We start from the raw sequence: 27,894 nt of genomic DNA, 5'->3' as shown, positions 1-27,894 counted from the left end.
GCTCTAACTGAGGGAAGGAGGTTGATCCCTAAAATCTCGCAACACATGGCTCCGGTCATCCTCTCCTTAATACAGTGCAGTCGCCCTGTCCCATGTGCAGAAAAACACCCCCAAAGCATGATGCTACCAAATATAACTTTTTGGTCATAATTCCACTAAATGTGTTTGGAGGAAGAAGAATGATGAGTAGCATCCCTACTGTGCACAGTAGGGATGCTACTCATCATTCTTCTTCCTCCAAACACATTTAGTGGAATTATGACCAAAAAGTTATATTTTGGTCTCATCTGACCACAGGAATTTCTCCCATGACTCCTCTGGATCATCCAAATGGTCATTGGCAAACTTAAGACGGGCCGGGACATGTGCTGGTTTAAGCAGGGGAACCTTCCGTGCCATGCGTGATTTCAAACCATGACGTCTAAGTGTATTACCAACAACCTTGTAACCTTGGAAACGGTGGTCCCAGCTCTTTTCAGGTCATTTACCAGCTCCTCCCATGTAGTTCTGGGTTAATTTCTCACCTTTCTTGAGAAATCATTGAGACCCCACGAGGTGAGAGCTTGCATGGAGCCTCAGTCCGAGGGAGATTGACAGACATGTTTAGCTTCTTCAATCTTCTAATGATTGCTCCAACAGTGGACCTTTTTTCACCAAGCTGCTTGGCAATTTCCCCATAGCCCTTTTCAGCCTTGTGGTGATGTAACATTTTGTCTCTAGTGTCTTTGGACAGCTCTTTGGTCTTGGCCAAGACCTCAAACAGGTGCAACAATTTTAGCAACTTATGATAATAAATGGAGTGGAGGTGGACATTTTAAAGGTAGACTAACAGGTCTTTTAGGGTCAGAATTCTAGCGGATAGACAGGTGTTCAAATACGTATTTGCAGCTGTATCATACAAATAAATAGTTTTTAAAAAAACATATATTGTGATTTCTGTATTTTTAAAAAAAAGATTGTGTCTTTCACAGTAGACATGCCCCGAAAATGACAATTTTTAGAACCCTCCATGATTTCCAAGTGGAAGAACTTGCAAAATTGCAGGGTGTTCAAATACTTATTTTCCTCACTGTATATAACCCTTATCCGGTCATAATTGTAATATGTCATTAGCTAGACTATCGTGCTTGTGTACTTTCGAAATTGTCATAATCTGGTCAGAAGTGTAATATGTTTGATAGTTGGTCTGTCGGCTTGAGTTCTATTGAGTTGTTCATGAGAACTGTTTGTGTTTTGTGATGGATATTCACCTTTTCATTGAATATTTGACCTGGATTAGTAACAAGCAGATTCTGCCATAGTCCTTGCCTGGGTTACGTACATGTGGGCCGGAGCTATCAAAATAGGGGCGAGACACTTTTTTGGGGTAGGGGCGTGTTTGTTTTGGTGATTTGAAATGAAATTTTACCAGAAAGCACTTACCCCAACTTTAACAAAAACAAGCCTAAAATGCACCGGGACTCTTATTTTGAAATGTATATGCGTTATTATCATCATCATTCAAAATTAAAGGAGGAGGATAAAATATGCATTCTTACAACCATATACAACATATTACAATATAAACACCATAAAGAAAACATTTCCATAATTGATCAGCATTATTTTATAAGCAAACACTTGGCATAAAATGTGTGCAAATCATTGTTTGCGAACTGCTCGCGAGCCTGTCGAGTGCACAACAGTGGCACATTCAGGCTTTACTCACATTTATTTCATGAAATCACAGCCTTTTGAAGTTTAATAATCACATCAGGAAGTATCGCAATTTATGTTTTTCCATCCCCCAAATATAAGATGCCTTAAATGATCATTATTAAGTTTGTTATACCATTTAAGGTACTAAAGATTTTTTATGAACTTACATTTAAGGAAACAGCACTGCAATGTCACCTACCTGAGTGTAACAACAACAACAACAACAACAACAACAGAGGATATAATCCAAAACCTCTACTGCTTTACAAATTTTAAAAGGTTTATCATGTCTACTATATTGCCTACACATAATATAATAAGCCCACGTATGAAGGTAACTCAAAACAAAACTATTGTATTGTATAGAAAAGGTGTAAAATGTTGCATCTGTCAAATTCAGTAAAGATAAAAATAGTTCAACTTTTGAAGAAATGGATCAAGACCTCTGCATTCTCAGGAAGTGTGGCTTGGTATGGTCTGTTTTAGTCCTGGGTTTGCTTGAGGCCTGCAAAAATAGTCTAATGTTTTGTAGAGATGCACCAGTCAACCAGCAATAAAATGGTATTTAGTTATATTTTGAGCTCTCTCTATATTCTGGACTTGCACACAAACTGGATTGCAACATTTACCACCAATACATTTGTTTGGGAATATGATGAAGTCTGTAAATAGGACGCTAACACAGGCAAGAGACGGGGCGCATTGAAGACGGACGCAAAGAAGAGAACACGGACACGCCATCAAAGCAAATACTGTATCAGGCACAGCAAGCTCACCAAAATATTGCATGAAAACTATAAACGCTGAATTGGGGAAAGGGGGTTTATTTGAATGTATCAGGGAGCTGACTGCCTTTAGAAAAGTTTTGCAGCGCTGCTTGTGTTCAGCGGTACCCCAAAAAACACTGCGGTTACATAAGCGCACCTACTGAGAGTGAACTAATGCTTTGCGTTTTAATGGTACGTTATTTGCTTCAATTGTAGAAAAATCCTAGCCTAGAAATCTAGACGCAACCTTGCGGCAGCAAATCTAATCTGCCGCAAGTATCGTCTAGCAACTCACAATACACGTCTGAGCTGTAAAAACCAAACTCTGGTCAGGCCAATCACATCGCGTATAGAGTCTGTGTGCGGGGCTTTCGAATCAGCTTCGACCACGACTCTGGAAGACTTGGAGTCAAGCCTTTCTCTGAGAAAAGAACGGCACTGAAGTCATTCTTAAAAAGGGAAGATGTGTTCAGAGTTCTGCCGACCGGATACAGCGAATGTTTAATCTATCAACCTTGCACATCGTTGCAACGCGTTTGCAGAGGGAGTTTGAAAGACCAACGTTTATCCCGCCTCTCGGATTGAGCTATAGAGGTATATTTGAGATAAATTACTTTCCTCTTGATTTTTTTTTTTAAACAGACCTGCAAATGTTTATGCAATACTAAACCACATGATTAATCTGTCCAGAACGGCTGACAAGTGAAACTAGTCTCTACAGGCACCTATCAGCCATCTGTCTTTACCTTTTAGCAAAGCTTGACAAAAGCAGCAGGGAAATATGTTAGCTTGACCATTAAACGTAGCACATGGAAAGGGAGAGATTAAATATGGAACCTAATAGCCTATATGGAACAGTACAAGGGTTCCCTTATGCCTTACAGAAACAAACAGGAACAAAGTGTGGAAATTATGAAGTTTGAATAATAAATTATGATACTTCATAGCAACAAAGACAAAATCACCAAAAATAAGTTTAAAGTCTGAAGACTTAACGACATTATAGACTTTAAATATAAATCTAAATATTATTATTATATATATTATATATATATATATATATATATATATATATATATATATATATATATATATATATATATATATATATATATATATATATATATATATATATATATATATATATATATATATAAGCTACCTAAAAATACTTCTCCAACAGATTTGGGGGGAATCAACCAACAAACGGCTTACTAATAGAGGTTTTTCCACATTAAGCTTGAAAAAACATTTTAACATTAAAAAACACACATGTCAGCTTTAAACTGCATTCTCAACAAGCTGAGACCGAGTTGGTGTCAGATGGTTGGAGGTCACAGCAGAATCACATGATGGAATAACGGTCTCAGATCTCTCAGAGTAGCTCAGTGTGGAAATAACACTCGAGCACAATGCTGAAGGCCACAGAAGAAGCAGAGGCGGTTTCACAAACAGCTTAGACTAGTCTTAAAAGTTAGTCATTTTTTTATTTATTTATATATATATTTTTTAACTTTTAACAACTTTTCAAAGTCAGTTACATAAAAAGGTAGTTAGTCAAACTAGTTCTTAAGTTCATCCAAAAATGAAAATTCTGTCATTAATTACTTACCACAATCTAGTTCGACACCTGTAAGACCTCCGTTCATCTTCGGAACACAAATGAAGATATTTTTTTTTAAATCCGATGGCTCAGAAATGCCTTCATTGACACCAATGTCATTTGCTCTCTCAAGACCCATAAAGGCACTAAAGACGCAGTTACGAAGCCCATCTCACTACAGTGGCTCTACAATCATTTTATGAAGCGTCGAGAGTTTGTGTGTGCAAAAAAACGAAATAATGACGCATAGACAGCGATGGGCCGAATTCAAAACAATGTTTAGAACGTTATGAATCAGCGTATTGATTCATGATTCTAATCACCAATGCCCCGCAATATCGCGATTTCATAACAGTTCTAAACATTGTTTTAAATTCAGCCCATCACTGTCTATATACGTCGTTATTTAGTTTTTTGCGCGCTATTCTCATTGGTTCATAAAATGATTGTAGAGCCACTGTAGTGAGATACTTAACGACGTCTTTAGTGCCTTTTATGGGTCTTGAGAGAGGAAATGACATTGGTGTCAATGAAAGCATGTCTGAGCCATCGGATTTCAACAAAAATATCTTCATTTGTGTTCCGAAGATAGAACAGAGGTCTTACGGGTGTCGAACTACATTAGGGTAAGTAATTAATTAATGAGAGAATTTTCATTTTGGGGTGAACTAACCCTTTAGGACACAATCTTAACACAGGGGCTAAGTTTATGCAACTGTCCGCTGGTCTTAACAAGCTCAATCAAGTCCAGAGATGTACGGCAAGGAAAATCAATTAAAGTCATGTTACCGAGTGTGGTGCAAACTACAAGGAACATCTTCCAGTACAACCATTACACCAGTACAGCCATTTTTCTTGTTGGAGTACACATCACTAACAAATGCATGCTGATATGCTCTACAGCACTTTAACAATACTGATTCACCAATGGCTTCTGTAAAAGGGTGGGGTTTCCTATCAGCATTTATGCATCTTACAATGTCATGCAACTACAAGACGATTTTCCATTTAGACAACCAAAGCAAATCTTACACAAGTATGAAGCTGCTATTGTGATAAACTAATTCTGCAAAGCTTTTTCAAGTTGTGCCCTGAAAAAAAATTAAGTTGAGCTCCAAAACCTAGTGAGATGTCATAAGAAAGCCACAAAAACGGGTCTTCATTAGGACCCCAAGCGATCCCATCTAAACAAAAACAAAAAAACTTCCTTTAAAGCCTGATAATAATTCCTACAAAAATCACAGATTTCTTATGATATATGCCATTTGAACAACATTATAATGACCATTAATGTCTCTTTTAGTTCGCTTAAGTACTAGCACAACATACAGACAATCAATTAACTTGCTTAGCTTATATGCAACGCATTTGCCTTTACCCACATGCATTCACAATACATAAAAATTGTCCAATTTTTAGATTTATTAAAAACATAATGTAATAATGTTGAATTGTTTGTCAATTTTATTAATTTGATATTAATATTATTAATTGTATAATTAATACAATTTATCAAGTGAAAGAAATAGCAGATACAGTAGTAAGCATCAATTTATTCATATTTTACAGACACTCATTTTGTTGCTGTGTATACTTAAGTGAAGATAGATATTTAGATAGTCTTACTCCCTACATAGGCAACATACTAGTCATCATGGAACCACTGTTTGAGAAACTCACCACACAATTGAAAACACACACACTTTTAAAATGGTCTGAACTACATTATGAAAAAAAAAACATTTTAAAAAAACTGTACGTCCGACTAATCGCACCTTATCTTATCTATGCATCATCTTTTTAATCTTTTTATAACTGCTTTAGTGCACCTTTGTTCATCATCATTTTATTATTTTTAATTCTTTTACAACTGTATATTTCTATTTCTTATACATCTATTGATTATTATTTTTGGTTAGGGCTGTCTGACTGGAAGAGATTGGAGCACCGTTCTTCACTTCATTCTTGTGGTACCAGACAGTGTAAAGAAGTGGACTCAAGAACGGGGAGGCCCTGTGTGTCGGTAATGTCCCCTACAAGAGCCCGCCTTGGACCTGCTCCATCTCAGATAGGAGTACCCGAATTTAGAATCACCATTTTATCTTTATTTATTTTTTAATCTCTTTACAATTGTTCCTATTTTTATTGTTTTTACACATGATTTTTTTCCTCTTATGCATGTTATTGCTATTTTAATTAATTTCTATGTAAAGCACTTTGAATTAGCCTTGTGTATAAAATGTGCTATATAAATAAACTTGCCTTGCCTACACAACTCATGCAGGTGATTGTATCTAATTGTGGCATATTCAACACACAGATATGGTCTGCATCAGAACAAAAATAAAAAAGCGGCTGCACAGAGTCCTGGGGGTTTCTGCACATATTAATCTGTTGAAAAGGATCACATGAGGCGGCGTGAAACATGTTCAGACTGATAACAACCTCAGAGAGCTGAATCATTGTCATTCAAAAAGGGACTCTTGGAAAAAACATCCATGACACCACCACGTTCCAAGCGAAAGAAGTGATCTGACAGGAAGGGGGTGAAAAAGTGGGAGAGAGGTAGACACTGTGCCTGTGGGAATGGATGCTGAAATACTAGAATAAACTTTCCCACAATGGCTGATTCCCTTTTGTACGGTGGTATGAACAGTCTACATTCCTATATGTTATGGGAGCATCACAAAACCAGACCACTGACAGATTCGTGGGCCACAAGCCTTTCACTGAGAGTGTTCACACACTTCGATTATTTTGATTCTTTTGGTTCAGTCCAAAAACAAAATTGATAAATTTAGTCCTAGTGTATTTAGTTCTACATTTTTTACACACAAACAAGATAAAGCAAAAACAGATTATGAGTTATATATTTTGCAACTGGGCACACATGCATATGATGGTGTTTTTACAAGCTGAGGACTTGTCGTAACAGCTTATAAAATGTGTAAAGAAGTCAAAACAGCACCAGAATTCCTCTGTTGCAGACAAACAAATGGATATTTGCCGCAAGGAGACTTTTTCTAAAGCCTGTACCGAAATGTAATGGGCTCCTGACAAGAAGAAAAGTCCATCTTATGACATCACATCCTGTTTTTGGTTTGTTTAGATGTGTTCTGACCATGTTCATATTTAGTAGTACTGATTTTACGTAGTAAATATAAGTAAAGTTTAACGTTTAAATACCGGTACAAAATACTACTGTGTTGATATTAAAAAAATACAAATAACGTTATTGATGGCCAACGGACGTTTTCACTGACGTAATGACGCAATGACGTGCACTTGCTAGCCTGTTCCATTTACGTGTTCTCCGAATGCTAAAGAGGAGCCTCGCCTAGCCTCTGAAGGAAGTGACTTGGAAGGATCCGTCCTTCCAAGGAAGCATCCTTGACATTGAGAAACACCTAGATATTCTTGAGCATTCTGTCCTTTTTAAAGTCATCTTATGACATCACATCCTGTTTTTGGTTTGTTTAGATGTCTTTGGACCATGTTGTGTTCATATTTAAGTCGAACTGTGCCAGAGTTTGTTTGGAAGCGGAACAAGACTCCCTAAAAAGGCATGGGTTCGGGTGGCAGCGTTCACACTATTTCAAATCAATTTCAAAACCACAGAGCAATTGCAGGAATTTGTTTTAATCGAACCAAACCTGCCAAATGTGAACACACCCTGAAATGCTAAAAATGTGTGATAAAGGCTATCACTAATGGGATTGAAATCCATTATATTTACATCATCTAGCCCAGTGAATCTTTTCACTACAACCCCACATTGTCCAACAACATTCAAAGACACCATGACATTTCTACGGAGCCCCTGCATATGACGTGCAATTTTTTTTTATTTTTTTGCTAAATCGTGCACACGATTTACTACTTCATTCCCTTGACTTGCTAAACCATCAACACAATTTACTAATTTGTTCCCTGACATATAAAACATGCGCACAATTTAGCAATTGGAGGGAATGAATTAGTAAATCGTGCGCACAATCTATAAATCGAGAGAACAAATTAATAAATTGTGTGCACAATTTAGCCTACTAGTTTTTCCTGCATGTCATGTGCACGGCTCCGTACGTTTCCAGTTATTCATGATTTAAATGTACAAAGATTAAGGATAAGCATTTTTAAAAATATTTTTTACTAGATTTTTACCTGATATATTTTAGAGCTTGGCAAATCTAGAAAATATCCATAAGATTAAGGAGATTAGATTTTATTAATTCAAACAACTTTTCCAGGTCTGAAAATCCAACCTTCATAATTTTTCAAATAAAATTGTTGTAGTTGATGGGGTGAATTAAAATCAAATGTTTAATGCTTTTGTATTTATTTTAAGTCACCTTGAGGACCCCCCAAGTTGACATCCACTGGTAAAGACACAAAAAATAAGGACTAAATATCACGTAGTTCACATAAGAGCAAACCACTGAAAGAATGTCACATTTGGGTCACACCACTCGGTGGGACATTATACTCCTGTCCTTTCTGCAGGCCTTAAGCTACAATTACTAGACAGGCAGGCAGGACATGCAAATGGCTGACTGAACGAATCTCCCTTACGTACAGACGGGACACACTGAGACAACCCCTCTGCATAGTCTGCCTGGACTGGTCATGATTGCATCATTCAGTCGTAATTTCCTGAGATGAAAATAAATTAGGCAAATGTGGTTGATGATGTATGCATGCATCAGTTCTGCCAGCAGGTGAAGCGACTCATTATGATGAGTGCTGTACAATGTACTTTAACACTGAATATATTTGCAACCATTCAAAGGCTTTTTTTGGTTAGTATTCAGGAAACTAGTGGTTCCTTGTTCCCTTAAAAAGGCCTAACATACAATGTATAAGTGACATACATGAGGTGGTTCAACTTGTCTTTATGCACAACAGGATGTTGCAGAATGTTACACCGATAAAATTGGCATGAAATGAAAATGTACTATCTTTCTAAATGCATGTTATTGAGCTAATTAATTATCAGTACGTGTTTTTTTTTTTTTTAGCTCGTAATTTTAATAACTCTACCTTGCACTGAGACAGACTTCACTCTGGTGACATATGCCAGACTTCTCCAATTATTTTGTCTACTTTTCTTTGTATACTATATTTTCTAACCATCAACTGCAAGCTTGCATTCAGTTCAGCTTCGAATAAATCAACAACCAATTAGTAGAACCTAAATTTTTCTAATTTTCGCTAAGCGGCTTCACTGATTCAGCTTCACTTAATTTCTGATTTGACACAGCTCTTTCGGGAAAAACAATGAACGCTGACCTGTGGATTTGACAGCTGATCATGGCAATATACTGATGCTGCTACAGCCATCTCTCTCATATCACTCCGCCCCGCAGTCTAGTCCAGCGCCCTCTTGCGACTTAATATGGCTATTACCAAGTCAAACTGTAGAAAATTGCCTTAAGTTTTAATTTAAAATGTTTTAAAACTTTGATAGATGAACAGAAGCTCTGATATCTTTAAAGAAGACCGGTAAACGCTAAAAAAAAAGGTAAAAGATAAACAACAGAATGAGAGAGAAAGTGATCATTGTAGCTGCATGTAGCCTATATGGAAAAACTAACTTGGATAGCTGATTAATATAATGCAGTAATATTATAAAACTGTTGTAGTGTTCGGCTTGTTGCTTGGGCAATTGGTGTTCACGTTGTGATGGACTATTTTTCTTAGCGGAAGGGTAAAACTAATTTAACAAAATGTTTTCAAATCATATTAGTATTTCACGCAGATGTGTTTATTTGCATTAATAACTAGCAGTTTAGTAAGCAGGATAATCTACAATGTGCTGTTCATCATAACCACAAAATATAGTTTATTTTGCCCGGGAGGCCGTAATTATCCCTTAAAAATTACTAAATCACTAAACCCTATTTTACAGCATAAAAACATGATAAAACATCAAAATTGCAGGCCTTCATCATAACACGATTCCAATTCCATCCCCGCATTTAAAGGATAAGGCAAAAAAAATCAGTAATTTATGTCACACATCGCAATTCCTAATCATCAAAGGCGTCCAAATAACGGTTCGGTTGGCTATATCCTAGCAACAGCCCCCAGTCACCGGACACCAGCAGCACGCACGACAGCTCGCGGAAGGAATAGATAAAACACCCTAAAATGTGCTTATGATGGAATGAAACGCCACTGCCAGATAAGTCCTCCAATTATGCACTAATGTAAACAAATAAAGATAAAGCGCGTTAGATCACATATGAGATGTGTGAGATACGTGCGCGCACCCCCTCACCCCACCCATATAGCGAAGAGATGCTATCTGCACCACCATCATAATAAACCGTTAACCAAATTAGTGTAAAACGCATCCGAACGCGCACATAATATGCGCTGTCTTGAGAAAAAAAGAAAAGAAAAAAAAAACATACCGCTGTGAAAATATGACTGAGCATCATGTTTGGGGAATAACGCTACACGCGCAGGTTGGTGTCATCATCTCTCGCGCTCCGTCGAGTGAACGCTCTCATCTCTGTAATTCATTAAAATAATCACATGTACCTACCTGCTAATTGCATGTCCGCTCCCAAACTAACGGGCGGTCAGTGCAAAGCGGAGAGAAACAGTGTGAAATAGCGTTTGCTCGGTGTAGTAGAATTGATGCTCTGGGTTCGGTCTCTATCCGCTAATCCACCCCACACAAAGAGCAGAAAATGGCTGCAAGTGCATGCTCTTAAAGAGACAGGCACCCATTTAAAACAGCACCTCTGATGTGAGCGGGTGTGAGTCATCAGTTTACATCCTCGGTTTTTAGAATTCTTCGATTTATGTAGGATTCATTTTAGTATGATCATGAACAAAGTTGGGCCAAATTCTAGATCATTTTCTATGAGCATGGTCATAAATTTGAATCGACTGCTGTACTTCTGACCCACTTAGCACTCTGTCACTGTGGTCGATTTATATTATGTCATGAACAATGATGTTAAGTTTTTAGGATTATAAAGAGCCAAATAATATAGAAACGTACTGTATTCACTTTAAAATTTTCTAATAATGGGCAATATATTAATTCTGGAATTGATCTTTGACATTTATAAGGGCATATTTTCTAAAGCACATATAAAACACAGCAAATAACTTTGAATAAAAAGCAATAATTTTTATTCAGAACACAATTCCTGTAATTATAATATCAAATAAACATCAAATGCAGAAATAGCTGTAACATAATCATATTTACATTTTTAACTAACTGGGAAATTGTCCCTGGCTCTGTGATTGGGGGGTGGAGGGGTCCCACTAAATAATTTTTAAAGCATCAATAAAACCTACCTTTTTTCTCAAGCGTTCTCGTAACTTGGTTTTATTTTTGTACGTATCTCTTAAATAGCAGGTTGAACTAACATAATTAAATTAAGGAAAACAAGGTGTTGTTTAAAGGTGCTAAATAAATGAACTTTGACCTTGACCTTGAGAAATATCTTAGCGGATATGAAGAGGGGGCCTTTGAATATTGGGTTGGACAATTTGAAGTCTATACAAGTCAAAATGATGAGAACCACAGTTTAAAAACTGTCAAAATAAATAATGATCATAAAGATTGAAATGAATAAAAGATAGAGTACAATAAATAAGTAAATAAAACGTAATTAAAATAAATAAGTAAGTAAATAAATAAATAAATAAATAAATAATACATTTAACAGTATAGTATATGAGTAGAAAAAGTCTGATAATAAAAATAATTTTAAATATTATTAATACTTTCCAAATAATATTTAAGACATATTTATAAGATACCTTTTTAACAGAATAAATTAAGTCTTTATATAAGAAACTAGATGCTTTTCAAATTTAAGGATTAGGGTTCCTCGCACAAGGATGATCATTTGGGGTCTGTAGCATCTTAATATTGAAAACCCACTTGCTCTGTAAAGTCTACTCCAAGCCCAGGCCTTGTGAATTTTAGTGACAAATATGATTGCATTTCTGTTTCATTGGGGAAAACAAGTTTCACTTTAGCAGCACAATAAATAATAAATATGCATTTATTTGATGCCTATGGCCCCAGGCTGCATATACAGTGAACATTGGCATGCTGGACTGTTTCTATTCAGTGCCGTTGTCACAGTAACCAGTGAAGGAATTTGTGACACTATGGACCAATCAGCAGGAACAGCAGGTCTGCATCATGTCCTCATGCATGTATACCAGTTATAAGAAACACTCTGTAGACATGAATATTAAAGTAGTTTTAATATAATCAAATTTCATGAACAATTTAGCTCAAATTGAGTACTACTAATTCTAATAATTTAGGAAATTGTGATTTTATTGTGCACAAAACCTTATGCAAACTAAGGACAGCAACATTGACATAATCAGTAGGGAGATACACATTTGACGTTCTGTTGAATATGCAACAGCCATAAACTAAAAAGCAACAAACAGTATTTACTGGTGGATGAAAAAAAACATGGCTCATGTGTGCCTCCTAAGGGACAGAATTGTGTTTGCAGAAATCATGCATGTATACAGTATAAACACAGGAAATATACCCTTCGGTAACATAATGTGAAATAAATGGTAAAAATAAAAAACAAAATTGTAAAATAAATAAAATATACAAATAAATACAATATTTGATTTGTACAATATACAGTATTTTCATTTACAGGGATAATTCACCTCAACAATGTAATTGTCATTATTTACTCACCCTCATGCTGTTCCAAACCTGCTGAAAATCAAAGAAGAAAATTTGAAGCAGCTTGTTTACATATAACAGCTGTTCATAAAACAGTTCAAACTATTCAAATATTGGTCTTTTCCTCACAAAGGACTCCCAAAGTATAGCTCACAAGTGTCTATGATCATTTTATAGTCCATTTTTTTTTATGAATGACCAAAGATTCTTCAAAAATAACCCTTTTTATATATATAAAAAAGGCTACAGGTTTGAAACGAAACAAGGGTGATTAAAAATCACAAAATGTTCATTTTTGAGTGGACTGTCACTTTAATTCAAAGGCAAAGGTGTGATCAGGATCAAGCTTCTTGATCAAGGCAGGCCAGTTCATGCAGGAGCAGAGCAAACGATGGTCGATCCTCAGGTTTCTGTTAAACAAACATTGTTGTGTTTATGTTGCCGTGGCAATAACGACAGTAACGAGACTCGTAAGCAAATAACTGAATAAACAGATCAGGACAACGAAATTGCACCTGCTGCGTATTACATGAGCAACAAAAGAAACACAATTAGAAGGTTTACATTAATAGTGTGTAAAATACCCTATAATAAATATTTACAACTGTGAAAGAAACAAAATGGGAACTTGTCTAAGTTCCTCAGAGGGCCCTATTCACAACAACAGGATTTCTCAGTAAAACTGAACAACCTTTATGGGGTGTGACGTTATATTTTTATCAATACAGAAATAGTTCAAGGATAGTTTGTTGAGATCATTTGCTATACTGGAAAGCTTCTGATGCTGTTTGTGGTGGACTCACCTCTTTCCAGCTCCACTGCATTAACTCATACACACTCTGTGGACAGAGACGAGGTCTCAGGAGCCGTTGTCTTGCATTTAGGGCCTCCACTACCTCTGCATTACTACGGTTATCATAGGGCATACGTCCCTCAGTGTACACCTCCCACATGAGCACACCTGCAAAGGGAACATCAATGCATATTTAGATAAACTAAATATTTGGATAAAGCTGAGTGATTCATTTAAAATCAACTGATTTTTTTCTGATTAACATTGTCTAGTGGATAAATATGGACTCACCAAATGACCACACGTCTGATTTGCTGCTGTACCTCCCGAATTTGATCACCTCTGGAGAGGACCACCTGACTGGAAATTTGGACCCAAAAGAGCTGGTGTATTGGTCATCTAGGACAAACCTGCCAATACAGGTGGGAATGCTCCATTACACTGAGTAGTGACATGGGTCTCTGAAATATTGAAGCAGTACCACTCACCTTGTCATTCCAAAATCTGCTATCTTCACCACATTATCTTCAGAAACCAAACAGTTTCTTGCAGCCTGTTAAAAAAACAAGATTTTGGAACAAATGAAAAAAAGTTTGTCACAATAAAGCAAGAAATTGACTCATTAAAGGTGGACTATGCAACTTTTCCGCCCGCTAGAGGTTGCCTGTTCAAAACAAAGGCGTAGTTTGATGACGGTAAGTTTGATTGCAGAATTTTGGGACATTTGGTCTTCACCTCACAGCCGGTGGAAAACAATCCGAAATATATGAAGCAGAGCAGGACAGTGTTGTGGGAGCTGCGCAAGGCCGCTGAAACGATTGTTAACAAAATGAACGCAACGCGCCTCGCGAGCAGCGGGACTTTTATTATTCCACAGTCGCGGGCCTTCTGCTTTTCCAGTCATGATTATGAGGTAACACAGCTCTGTTTATCATATTAGATACATGATCTGATTGTGATAAAAATTATGTTATGACTTTATTCTGTGGGTTCCCTCAGCGGCTGCTATGACACGCTGCTATAAAGCGTTTCTGCAAAATAAAACCGAAAACCGAGGATAACGCAGATATTACGCGATTGACAGACGACTCCTCACACGTTCCGGTTCCTTGGTTGAAATAGCAATTTTCTCACGATTTACAAATAGTTGGAAACATTTGGGATAATGTAAGTACTCAACTGAGCACAATATATAACACTGGCCTAGTGGTTTTTGGATAGTTTACAGTTAAAAGTTTACATAGTGCACCTTTAAAGACTCTATTTACACTTACCAAGTCTCTGTGGATAAAGTTGGAGCTCTCCAGATAGGCCATCCCCTCACTTACATCCAAACACATCTCCAGTAGGACCTTCTTGGAAAGACCGCCTTTTTTGGCACGCAAGTAGTCTGTTAGGCAGCCATTCTCCATGAATTCAAATACCAGATAGATGGGTGAGCGCTCAGTGACCACACCATACAACTGGACCAGCTTATCATGGGACAGTTTCCTGTGGAGGCAGACAGTGAGGGACCAATACATTCATGGCATTCTCATGGTAATTCGGATTCATAGTCATGAAACACACAGCATGAGTTACTCACATCATAACTTGTGCTTCCTCTTTAAATTCTTCCTCTGACATGAAACCCTCACGGACAGTTTTAACTGCCACCTGCCGGTCAAGCCAGCTTCCCTTCCAGACCAAACCAAACTGCCCACTGCCCAGTTCCTCACTTAATATCAGTTCATCAGAGTGAATCATCCATTTATCTGTAAAAGAAAGGGTTTACATAAGTATAAAAACACACACACACACACACACACACACACACACACACACACACACACACACACACACACACACACACACACACACACACACACACACACACACACACACACACACACTTCAAAGCTTGGGGTTGGTATAACATGTTTTTGAAAGAAGTCTCAAATGTCAAAATGTCAAGCAGTCATTTTTTGAACTATTACTATTTTTCTAATTTAAAACATTATAGACTGTAATTTATTACTTTGATGACAAAGATTAATTTATTACTTTTCATTACTTTAGTCTTTAGTGTCACACGATTCTTCAGAAATCATATGCGGATTTGCTGCTTAAGAAACATTTCTTATTATTAATACTGTTGAACAATGCTGCTTAGCATGGAAACCACGCTACATTTTTTTTTCACGATTCCTTGATGAATAGAACATTCAAATGAGCAGTATTTATTTGAAATAAAAATATTTTGTAACATATTATACATGTCTTTGCTGTCATTTTGATCAACTGAATGTGTCCTGTTAAATAAAAGTAGTTAGTTTCTTTAAAAATGATTAATTTCTTTAAAAAACACTATTAATATTATGACATTTTAATGATGAAATACATAAAATTTTACTTTACTGCTGGAATTTTACCTGAAGACAACTCTTTCATCTTTGAAGAATTTGGAACACTTCTAGACACACAATGTCTCAATCTTGTTATTAAACCTGCCCAAAAAAAAGGAGAAGGAAAAGGTTCTTATGCAGTTTGCTTCAGCTTAAAGATCCAAAGCTTTATCAAATCATCACGGTGCAACTTTCAGATTTGAAAAGACCATTTTTTAAAAACATAATAGCCTAATAGCCTATCATGTAGTAAACACTATTCAACATAATGCCTTTTATAATATAATATAATATAATATAATATAATATAATATAATATAATATAATATAATATAATATAATATAATATAATATAATATAAATATATAGTATAATAACTTACCTGCCGGATTGTGTTGGTGATAGCGGATGAGCTCCGGGATGCTTGAGAACAGGTATTTCTCAGCTAAGAAATACATGACCTTTTCACCTTCTCTCTGTACTTTGATCTGGTAGTGCTTAACCAGTGGATACTTCTCTCCATTAGACCTGCAAATGAGTGACATTCATCAAAAAACATTAGAACACCAATTTAAGATTTGTTCAAAATGGTAAGATATCTCTTTGCAAGTAACATTTATTTAATTGCAAGTAAGTGTTTACCCTGAAACTCTGGAAAATATTGACACGGTGTGTACACCTGCATGTTTTGAATCACGAACCATGAAACCCCCGTCCTTGTTCTATAAATGAAAGATATAATGTTAACCATAAATTCATATTCATCTAAATACTAACCAAAATGAATACCAAAAATGAGAAAGTATACGTTTTTTTTTGGTCAAATAGATAAATGTGTTTATGTAAATGTTGTACTAATGCTCTGTGGCAGAGTTACTGATAATCAATTGGACATGAACTGTTTCAGCCTTCACATGTATGTCTGAATGTCCTCTCATATTTAAAACATAACACGAGACTGTCATGACAGGAAACATGGCACAGCCACATTCTGGTTTTACGGTCTGTAGATTTCTGTTTGAACTCTGCACACTTTTGCCTGCAGCGTCTGCAGATGTTGCTCTTGCAGGTTTGCAAAGAACCCCAACTTTCTGCAATGCCCAAAAACTGTGAAAATGTACTGAAGTGATGCACAGATTTTGAGTAAGTGTTTAACAAAGTTAAAGTTTACTTTTATATGACTTCTTGGAAACATTAACTGATATAAAAAACATATTTTGAGTGTTGTTGGCTGCCTTACCTCTCTCATGAGTAACTCCTCCGCCTCTGTCCGAGTCACGTCCTTATTGTACCACCTATAAAACCACAAAACATTACAGTGTGCTTAAACAATCTTTAATTATGAACTTAAGACCTTTTATCAAAAATGTTTTACATAAAGAGTTTTATTCTGTAACATACAGAACTTACTCAAATTTCTCAATATTGTTTGACCATTTTTCTGCAATATATATGCACGGCACAGAGCCAACATTTCTGTAAAAGGAGAGAAAAGAGCACAAAAATGTTTACTTGTAAACATTACTTTACTTGTTACTTCCTACTTTTATTAAAAACTTTTTTGTTGTTGTTACAATTCTTTTCTTGTTGACTATATTTTGGGCTTTAATATTAAATTTGCTTTATAAGCTTTATATAAAAGGCACTCTATAAATGACTTCTTGTCATTGTTTACACTTTATACTTATATGTAACATACTAAAAGTATATTTTAGTTAATAAACATAACCTTGGCTTTGACTGAATATTAATCACTATGCAGATTTTTTTGTTGTTGTTGTAGGTGATGGCATTTACATTTTAATTAGTATTTTGGTATTATGGAAACATTATAAGGTATTACTACAGTAAATTACTCACAATTCTCCAGCAAGGACTTATGTCCTTTTTTCATGCTATCTTATGGTTTTTGTGCCTGATATTCATGACGGTGAGTGAAAAGAGTGTGCCATTTTGTTTAATGATCTCATTTGGCAAATATAAAACATTTATTCATTTATACGTATGTTTATGTAATATGTGAAATTCACATTGGAGGTGTTCTTTTGCAAGGCATTATGATAAATCTAACATGAGGCTGCAAAAATTGTTTTAGATATTTACCCGTCTTTGTCCCTCACAGTCCACCAGTTTGGTTCAGAACAGTCTACGATAAAATACTCTTCATCTTTATGTAGAGGCAGGTCTGTTTCTTCTACAGGGCTGAAATTCCTCAAAGCCACAACAATCCTGTCCTCTGGATCTGAAGATCGTCGCTAGAGGATCAATACAGACAGCTCAATTTATCTCATCCAAACACTGATTATACTAAGCATTTCAACAGCAAACATAACAGAAACATTAAAATGTTATACCTAAAAATAAATGCCAGTAAAACATTCCTGCTTGGTTTCACAGACAAGGTTTAGATTAAGCCAGGAGTAGCCTTTACGAAAAATAAGTATACTTCAAGTTCATTTTATAAAGTATACTTTAGTAAATTTCAAGTATATTTTCTGGTAAATGTTCTGTTTTCTATATATTTTCTGGTAAATGTACTGTTTGATTACTATTTGGAACTAAATTTGCCCACATTTTTGTGTATATAAAATTATACTTTAAATGTAACAGTAGTAAACTTTGATTACACAACTAGTTTATAACTAAGTTTTTCATTTGTACTGCAACTATACAAGTTAACCTATAGGTATACTGATAGTTTACAACCAAAATACTTTTTTTAGTTTATGAATGTACACTTTGAATGTATACTTAGTAAACTACCAGCTAATTAGATTTATACTGCAAGTATACTTGTAAGTTTTATTTAAGTGAACATAATATCCTAAATAGTTATTTAGATATTATTTTGGCACCTTAAGTATACATTCCTATTTAGGTAGGCTATAAAAAAATGTATACTTGAAATATACCTGTACTTTAACTCCAATTTAAAAACATTTTATTCTACCTTCACCCTTTTTGTATCAACATTTCTGCGTAAGTTTATTTAAACAAGCAAAAAAATTTAAAAGGCTGAGAAAATCGCATTTTTGTCAAAGATTACGTATGGGATTCAAAACGATGATCAAATAGATTGAGTTTGTCTGGCTATCACCAGACCAAGCTCAATTTAAAATTGAACATTTGTCTGGATAGTCTGCTCTGTATTTTTTACTGCACAAGAGGCGTGATCAATGAGCATTATTTGAATGACTCTGTATGCAATTGGATAGTCATTCAACTAATCAGACTACAAGAAGTGTGATCAACAGGCAACAAGTCCCATCGTTTCTATATCTGTCATCGTGTTAAACCCGCCAATAGCGTGTCAGGTAGATAAGCCAGTCTTGATTGATTCCTGCAAAAGTATAACAAAAGCAGTAGAAATGAATGTACAGGTTTCCAGACTGAGTCGAGGGCCAAATCAAATCACTGGCAGATCAGGCTGGGTTTACCCAGTCTAAGATTGAGTAGTTCGAGTCCATCAACTCCAACCCCAAAGCTTTACAGTCGTTAACCCTTCCTGGGTCGTAAGGTTAGGCAGATTATTTGGGGTTTAATGTTTGAGTATATGAGTGCGTTATTTTTTGCGTACGAAATCTTCAATAATTTGCTGTATAACGTTATGTGTATGAGTATGTACAGTTGTACAGTATGTTTCTAATTTATTTCTGCAGCCTCTTGGTCAGGTCATGTTTGTAAATGAGAAGTAGTTCTCAAACAGTTTACCTGGATAAATAAATGTTTTTTTTTTTTGGTTGCGTCACCTGTGTTTTGATCCGGAGATTCTGTAGAAGATGTGCCATAGCGCTACCATATAACAGTGAAAATATGCATTCTTTTAAGTATATCTCGATCAAGAAAGTATAGGCCAAATATACTTTATACCTTTCTATATACCTTTCCATCAGCATAAGTCAAGTATAGACCTACTTAAGTGCAATTTTAGGCTATATATCTGCGAAGTACATCAAATAAGCTATAGCCTATATTTCTCAGGAGTACATACAAAGTAGACTGAAAGTATACTTTCTTTTCTTATCTTTTTTTAGTTTAAAAGAAGTAGCATATTCTAATAGCACACTTGAAAAAATGTTTTTTCCCATAAGGGTAGGCTTTAGTTAAATTAAGACATTTAAGTAGGTTTTCTTAAAAAAAAGTTGCATTTTGAGACAAAACAATGGCACTGAAATATTTTAAGATATGTCAGTCAGTGCAAGTTGCTTTCAGTTAAAACTGCTCAAATATGCATTTCAGTCTGGGTCTAAGCCTCATCTATGAAACCAGGCAATGAAGTCTAAAAGATGCCATAGGCATATGAAAGTCAGAAACAGTGAACAGAGATTGGATGACAAACCGTTGGATCTGGAGTTGGGGGAAGTGGTTTGGCTGTGGGATGAAATGAAACAACTATGAACACTATGAAAAAGGACTCAAGATTCACCATACTCCCCATTATAATTACTGCATTCATGGTGGAGTGACAATAAAGTGATCTGATTAAAAATGAGCAGCTATTTTATATACTTCAAAACATAAATGAGCTTGTACCTCCATTGGGATAGTATTCACTGCATCCCGTCGCCAGCTTCTCTGTCTGATGACAACACCTCCATTTCCCTTCTCCCCAGAAGTCAGGATGGTACTTCACAAACAAGTTGTTATTTTGTGTCGCTTCATAAGTTCAAGAAATAATATAAAATACAAAAGATAAAGTACATTGACATGTGTCATTTAAACAACAACATTTCATTCTACAATGAAAACTCTTTTTTGTCGATCACTTTCTGTAACAGCTGCTCACCTTCTTTCAGAGCTTTGACCCATTTTAACCTGCAGTCGTTGTCTGGAGCAAACACATACAAATAGTAGCTGTCATGGGCGATCTGTCAAAAAACAACAAAGCGTTTAAGCATTGTGAACAAAAATCACAGCAAAGAAATTAATTTAAGACTTCTATGAAAGACTAGGCATAATATTGACAATATTCACAAGGACTGTCTCCGACAAAGACATTATTCCACTTGAATCTCACCTGGAAAGGGTACTTGTAATCACAGGGTATGGGAACATCACTTCGTACTATCTCCACACACTTGATATGAGACAATTCAATGCAGCCTTTTTGAATTGGCTTTTTCTAAGACGATATAAAAAGTAATGATATGTTACTCTGTAGTCAGTTCATTGCAGACATTTTCTTAACTTGCTATAAAAAAAGTGAAAAAGGATATTATATATTTTCAGATATATTGACAGTTAAAATAACGTCTTCAGAAGGTGGAAATACATACCCCAGGACGATGTTCAAAGTATGTCAGATTCTCTGTGTTTAGCACAAAATCCCTCTCTTTGTAATTGCACGGTGAAGTTCTTCTCTTTTGTTGTGATTTCTTGTACAGTGTTTCCTTTAAGATGACCCTCTGGTACATGGTGAAACTTGATATTTAACTAAAACATGGAAGGTTGACTCATGGCAAATGATATGTGCCAATCACTAGTTATACACTTGTCGAGCTCATACCAATGTATAAAGCGTAGGTTTCCGGAGACATTAGGTAAACCACTTCCTGAGGTAGACTGCATAAGACAAACTCTCAAGCAATCACATGCATGCACACACACACTCACTCACGCGCACGCACGCACGCACGCGCGCGCACACACACACACACACACACACACACACACACACACACACACACACACACACACACACACTGGGTTTTAATGTTTTCATAGTGTTTTTTTTTATTATTGTGCAAACTAATTATATCCCTTCACAGAAAACTTTCTGCATTTTAATTTTTTTTTAAAAACTTATTTTGTATGATTTATAGCCTAAGCTTGTTTCCTCATCGGGTGTAAATAGTACGAGTGTGCGTCTCCACCCTAATCCTACCCAAGAGCATATCATATGCACGCCATAAAATGCGTATCATATGCACGCGAAAAACTGCGTAGCATTTTGCACGCCAAAACTCATGATATCCATTCCAGGAGATTTCACACTCCATACGCATTATCATGAGATCGTGTTGAGGATTCCCAAAAAGCCTGAGCATGAAACGGAGGGATTCACTGGAACATGACAGTGGAAAGATAAGAACCCTTAAAATGTTCAAAATGAGTGCTAATAATTTTGAGAACAGACATAAACTTGACATTACAGGTATAGCAGCGCGGTTGAACCTTTTCTCACCACAAACATTAAAAAGGAAACTGCATCAGTGTGAAAATAACAGTCATGTAACTTAATTACTGTATGCATTTACAGCTGGCTAGAACAAAGTACAAAATGAAATGCAAATATTTGTTTTAAATTTCTTTTGCATGTGGGTTAAAACTGTTATGATTATGTGAAGAAAATTCCAGCATATTTACTGCTGGTAACAGCTTTCTTTCTTTTTTTTAAAAAAAGTCTTTGATAGATGCAATATTGACTGTTTTTTTTCTTTCTATTTTAGCAGTGAAAATCGTTCCAAACAAAGATTTCAATCAACAAAATTCCAAATAGTAGAACCATATTGCATCTCACACAGCAACCGTGCTAAATGATTCAACGTTTGATTCATTCGGTTTGAATGAATCATTTAAATGAATGAATGAATGAATGAATGAATGAATGAATGAATGAATGAATGAATGAATGAATGACCCAATGACTCACTCATTTAGATGGTCCCCTGCTGCCACTTACTGGTGGTTTAGTTTCATATTTAAACATACTTTCCAACATTTCTTATTTGTCTATTCAAAAATACAAATCTCATAACATTATTAAATGCAGTTGTAAAAATGTATCAGTGTAAATTATTTAATTAGATTGGTAACAGCCATATAGTGTCTTATTTTAATTACATTTATAAATCGAATTTAACAATATAAAATAAAACCTAAAGCATATTTAATAATATTAGGGGGAAATGCCCTTTATAAAGGGTAAAAATATCACAAATGTGCAGTTTTGTGTTGCTACTGATTCCTGTTGATTATTGGAGGTGTCACAAAATAAAATGTTCAGTTACACATGCCATGATCCTATGACACATGACACAAGGTTTAGTGGCACAGTGCACTGGCTTATGACATTTGAAAAGCAGATGCGCCACGTGCCAATGGCTTTGATGTGTATGATGCCATGCCACTTAATGTTACTGTAATACCGCCTAAAATGTCAAAGCTCTGAAAAGAAGATGAGCACCTGTTAAAAGTGATATTTATTTTATAATCTATTTTCTGTTTATTCTTCATTTTCTGCTTTATTGTTGTCTTTTTGTTGTTTATAATTATTGTGTTGTATAAAAGGTTTGATAACTAAATAAATCCATAAAATGGCATACACTCATGTTTGGGGATTTCCTAGAAGAATAGCTGATAGTTTTAGGTTTGATTAAATAATAATAATAATAATAATAATAATAATAATAATAATAATAATAATAATAATAATAATAATAATAATTTTCTGAAGCAATATTCCCAGCAACGTTAAATCAGCTTTGACATATTTAAATCTAACCATTCACTATGTGATTAGTAATATGTCTAGATTATGCAGATATTAAGGTATTGAGTGCTTTAATCATTTTACATTTTTGAGCTTATAATATCAATGTTGTAATTTTACATTTTACTATAGGATTTGCCTGTGCTTGCACAATGGATGAATTTTGTCACCTGTTTCGCGCTAAAGAAATACTAATAGATGTTGATTATTCATAAGGTTTAAAGGTCTTATTTGTTACAATTTTAGAGTTTTAATCAAATTGTAATTTTTATTAAATAAGCTCATGTTGAATTAAGGAATAAATTATTTCTTTGAGACTTTGAAAGCATTTGTGTAGCAATATTTCAAAGAATCTGTGTTATCATGTTTGCTTTTCTTGGCTTTGCTTGGCCAAAACATATAAATGCTATTAGAATGACAAGTAGAGGGCACAATAAGCTAGCCAGACTGCATTGTGTGAATTCTGTGGAATGTTTGAATTCTTTAAATGCAAAAGTATCATTGAGTTATGGAAAATAACCTACAAAATCAAATCACTCAAGATGTATGTAATGGTGGCTGATCAAGGATTTTATTAGTCCCAACACTAACTTTTCATGTCAGGATATCACTAATGATGCCATCTTCATTCATACACCACTGGAGTATTTCTGCAAGTTTGTGTCAGAAGATATGAACAAAAGAGAGAACGCTGCAGACACTGTGGTAAAGGCTACACCAACACACTTTGCAGCAAGTGCAATGTCCGCCTCTGTTTCTCAGAGGACAAGAACTGTCTTTGGAACTGAATATGACTATGAACATGGCTAAATCACGTAAATGCCAAAGTTTTCATTAAGTTCATCCGATTTTGTAAAAATATTTGTTATTAAAAAAAAACTATACAGCGATTGGCAGAATTTCAAATACATTAAAATGCATTTTTAAAACACTAAATAATATTTTGTATTTAAATACCTTTGAATTGTTTTTTTAAATGTATTTTGTATTTAAATACATTTAATCTTAATATTTTTGTATTTTCAAAAGACATAAAATAGCCTACTTTTTGCCAATCAACCTTTAGGCAGTATTAAAGTTCAGACATGGTGCTTTCATGCATGTGAACGGCAGCTGTAAGACTCTTTGACAAGAAATTGAAAAAAAAAAAAAAAAAAAAAAAAATCTGGATTCCTGCAAGGAAATAAGGAATAAAGCTGCATTCATGTGCTATCAGACATTTCCTACTTCCAATTATTAGTCGTGATAACAAGTTTGTCGCATTCAAGTGCTTTGCTGTTGTAAATAATAACTTTAACATTAAAACAAGGTGATCTTGGTTTTGTGGGGGAAAAAACATAGGTCTTCCTGTCACAGAAGCAACTGTTTTCCCCTCCGCCATGTTTAGTACACCCCCCAAAATAAAACCACACAAAAAAAATTACTTCTGTTTCAAGTAAATATGACAGGCATTCATGTCCAATTTCCAACGATAAAACTTGTACAACGATAAATACATTTGACATAATAAGATGTGGCAATTTAATGGTTGATTTTACTTGTTGATTAAGAGTAAAATGGAAGACCATTCTAATTTGCCTTTAGTTAACATGAAGGAAAAAAGAGCACTAGCAAGGCGAACAAAGCACTGGACATCGGAGTAACCAGTCAGTCTTCACATGTGTTTATTTATTTATTTTACATTTTTATGGGCTGGAGATATTGTCATGCTAGACACAATAGATAAACATGGATTAATGAACGATAAAGAGCATGCTTGCCACTACAGGCATTTTTCTGTACTTGCCACTACAGGCATTTTTCTGTACTTGCCACTACAGGCATTTTTCTGTGTGCCCCCTGAAGCAATCACAACAATCAAAACACAAATAAGATCACTGTGTGAGTACACCCTAAGTTAAATCATTCTTAGTGTGAACAGATCGTTCTTGTAACTTCTTTGGATGGCCAATTTCTTCACTGTCAGAAAAAAGGTACAGTGCTGTCACTGGGGCGGTACCCTAAGGTACAAAAGTGAAAAGGTACATCTTTGTACTTTAATCACCCCTAAATGGTACATATTAGTACCTCAAAAGGCACATATCAGTAATTTAAGAATGCAAATTAGTACCTTAAAGGTACATAGTAGTACCCTTTCGGTTTTGTACCTTAGGCTACCGCCCCAGTGATAGCATTGTACCTTTTTTTTCTGACAGTGTTGTGTATTTTCAAAATACAAAATACGGTAGGCCTATTTGTATTTAAATACATTTTTCTACACAGTATTTAGTTTTTATTTTATTTTATACATTTTGATGTATTCATGACCATTTCTTAAGCCTACACACCCTCCAAATGAACCCTAGATGTTCTACATTTGTTCAGACAGTGAATGAAATCACTGAAATCCTGCTACCCAAAGTTTCAATATTGGTACATTTCCCTTAAAACTTACTAAAATGTAAAATAAAAATAAAAACCCATTTATGTCTGCATTAAATGTGTTATTTGTCTATAATATATATATATATATATATATATATATATATATATATATATATATATATATATATATATATATATATATATATATATATATATATATATATATATATATATATATATATATATATATATATATATATAGCCTAGGGTTAAATATATATATATATATTTTTATAAATGTTAAGAATTTTCAAAAGGGTCCACCTCGGGTTGTGGCACATTTGTTTTTGAGTGTCATCCATCATCCATTAGAAGAAGGATCTGTTTGAGTCGCGCCCCCAGTCACTGAATTCGCTTTTGATCACGCCCTAATTCTGCTTTTAGCCAATGAAATACCTCGTTGCTAGAGGACTGTGAACCAATGTAATCCATTTATGTTTAGACATGAAGGAATCGAAAATCGCGACATGCAAGAGGTCTTGATCGCTTTGCTTATGTTTATGTAGCCGAGACTATTTTTTTATAATAAAGCCAGGAGTTTCGGTATGTATTTTTGTTGATTACTTCAGTAATGAGTCCTGCTTTGCGATTCTTTATATCATTTATTCGCAAACTGTAGCATTTAGCTAAGCTATTAGCTGTTTCTAAGTGTTGTTGATAAAATGTGTATGGTTCCTTTTACTGCATATCGGACGCCGTCCGATATGTTTGTTTTTTGACATTAATATATCTAGGAACTATAGTTTGTTTATAATAATGATTGTTTGTTTGTAGATTGCCAGAGTTTTAATAAATATTAACAACAATATTAAATATTGCTACTAGTCTAATACTTTAATAAATATATTTGATTGTTTTATCCCTTTTCATGACTAGATTTACAAAATGGGGGAGCCACAGCAGGTCAGTGCTCTTCCACCGCCTCCAATGCAGTACATCAAGGAGTACACGGATGAAAACGTGCGAAAGGGACTGGCCCCCAAACCCCCTCCTCCTATTCGAGACAGTTACATGATGTTTGGCAATCATTTCCAATGTGATGACATCATTATCCGACCATTAGAGAGCCAGGGCATCGAGCGCCTCCACCCTATGCAGTTTGACCATAAAAGAGAACTGAAGAAACTAAATATGTCCATCCTAGTCAACTTTCTGGACCTCCTGGATATCCTCATCAAAAGTCCAGGCAGCATTAAGCGAGAGGAGAAGATGGAGGACTTGAAACTCCTGTTTGTCCACATGCATCACCTCATCAACGAGTACCGTCCTCACCAGGCCAGGGAGACGCTTCGGGTCATGATGGAGGTTCAGAAGAGACAGAGGCTGGAGACGGCTGAGCGTTTCCAAAAGCATCTGGAGCGGGTGGTGGAGATGATCCAGGGGTGTCTTGCTTCGCTTCCAGACGATTTGCCGCAACCTAACAGTTCCAGTGTGGGAGAGGCTGGTGGCGCAGGGTCAGCTGGAGCCGCGAGACTGAAAACCGAGCCTATGGATGTCGATGTGACAGGTGTTAGTTGCATGGTTGCACAAACGGACAAGAATGTGCCTTGTAAGAAGGACAAAGTGTGGGACAAAGATGCTGCAATGTGCAGTATTATTGATGAGATGACTTGAGCTGTTGAAAGAATGTAATGTGTGTTTATTGTTATTCAGGAAATGCAAGTTCTTCAACTTTGTTACAAAGACTCCACAGACCACAAACACATACAAAAACTTTTACTATTTAACACGGTGGTCAGCTCACACTGTCATTGAAATAGAACTGTATGTGTAAAATAATAAACATCTACTGGTCTTTTCTTTTTCACATTGCTCACTGCTTTTTGTGTTGTTTTCACATTAATAAAACAAATTACAAACAGTAGTTTAAGCCAGATTTCATAAAAAAATGGAAGTAGACATGTATATTATGGAGTGATAATGATAAAGGAAAGAAAAAAAGCATGGCAAACTGCTGAGTAATAACCTGCTCTGCAGCCAGAAAATGTTTGTCGTGATGTTATGTGATTTAGCTATTCTCAGTCACATAATATGATCCTGA

At 35.4% G+C, this 27,894-nt stretch overlaps 3 protein-coding genes across 5 annotated transcripts in view; 1 reads left to right on the top strand and 2 right to left on the bottom strand.

Annotated features, from left to right (window-relative positions):
* Nucleotides 1–10,777, bottom strand: part of cyfip2 (cytoplasmic FMR1 interacting protein 2) — a 47,346-nt gene extending 36,569 nt beyond the window's left edge. For 2 of the 3 annotated variants that reach the window (XM_067457518.1, XM_067457519.1), the window contains exon 1: nucleotides 10,616–10,774. The gene's annotated coding sequence lies outside the window, so the exon portion shown is untranslated. Of the gene's footprint in view, nucleotides 1–10,615 lie in introns of all 3 variants that reach the window. The other variant, XM_067457520.1, reaches the window with a different exon arrangement.
* Nucleotides 10,778–11,869: 1,092 nt separating this feature from the next.
* itk (IL2 inducible T cell kinase) lies at nucleotides 11,870–21,488 on the bottom strand. The gene is made up of 17 exons (XM_067456558.1): nucleotides 21,214–21,488; nucleotides 20,955–21,059; nucleotides 20,724–20,805; nucleotides 20,471–20,593; nucleotides 20,277–20,308; nucleotides 18,041–18,192; nucleotides 17,348–17,413; nucleotides 17,178–17,232; nucleotides 16,580–16,659; nucleotides 16,320–16,465; nucleotides 15,965–16,039; nucleotides 15,139–15,307; nucleotides 14,828–15,044; nucleotides 14,042–14,106; nucleotides 13,845–13,963; nucleotides 13,564–13,721; nucleotides 11,870–13,170 (listed from the first exon to the last, which is right to left on the bottom strand). The coding sequence occupies exons 1-17, from the start codon at nucleotides 21,349–21,351 to the stop codon at nucleotides 13,102–13,104; spliced, it is 1,851 nt and encodes a 616-aa protein (XP_067312659.1). The 5' UTR covers nucleotides 21,352–21,488; the 3' UTR covers nucleotides 11,870–13,101.
* Nucleotides 21,489–26,279: 4,791 nt separating this feature from the next.
* med7 (mediator complex subunit 7) lies at nucleotides 26,280–27,660 on the top strand. The gene is made up of 2 exons (XM_067456557.1): nucleotides 26,280–26,396; nucleotides 26,730–27,660. The coding sequence occupies exon 2, from the start codon at nucleotides 26,739–26,741 to the stop codon at nucleotides 27,465–27,467; it is 729 nt and encodes a 242-aa protein (XP_067312658.1). The 5' UTR covers nucleotides 26,280–26,396; nucleotides 26,730–26,738; the 3' UTR covers nucleotides 27,468–27,660.
* The last annotated feature ends 234 nt before the right edge of the window (nucleotides 27,661–27,894 follow it).

This window comes from Pseudorasbora parva, chromosome 11 (genome assembly GCF_024679245.1).
Source record: "Pseudorasbora parva isolate DD20220531a chromosome 11, ASM2467924v1, whole genome shotgun sequence".
Classification (NCBI taxonomy): Eukaryota; Metazoa; Chordata; class Actinopteri; order Cypriniformes; family Gobionidae; genus Pseudorasbora; species Pseudorasbora parva.
The sequence above is the reverse complement of the archived record's forward strand: the minus strand, read 5'-3'. Positions and strand labels throughout refer to the sequence as shown.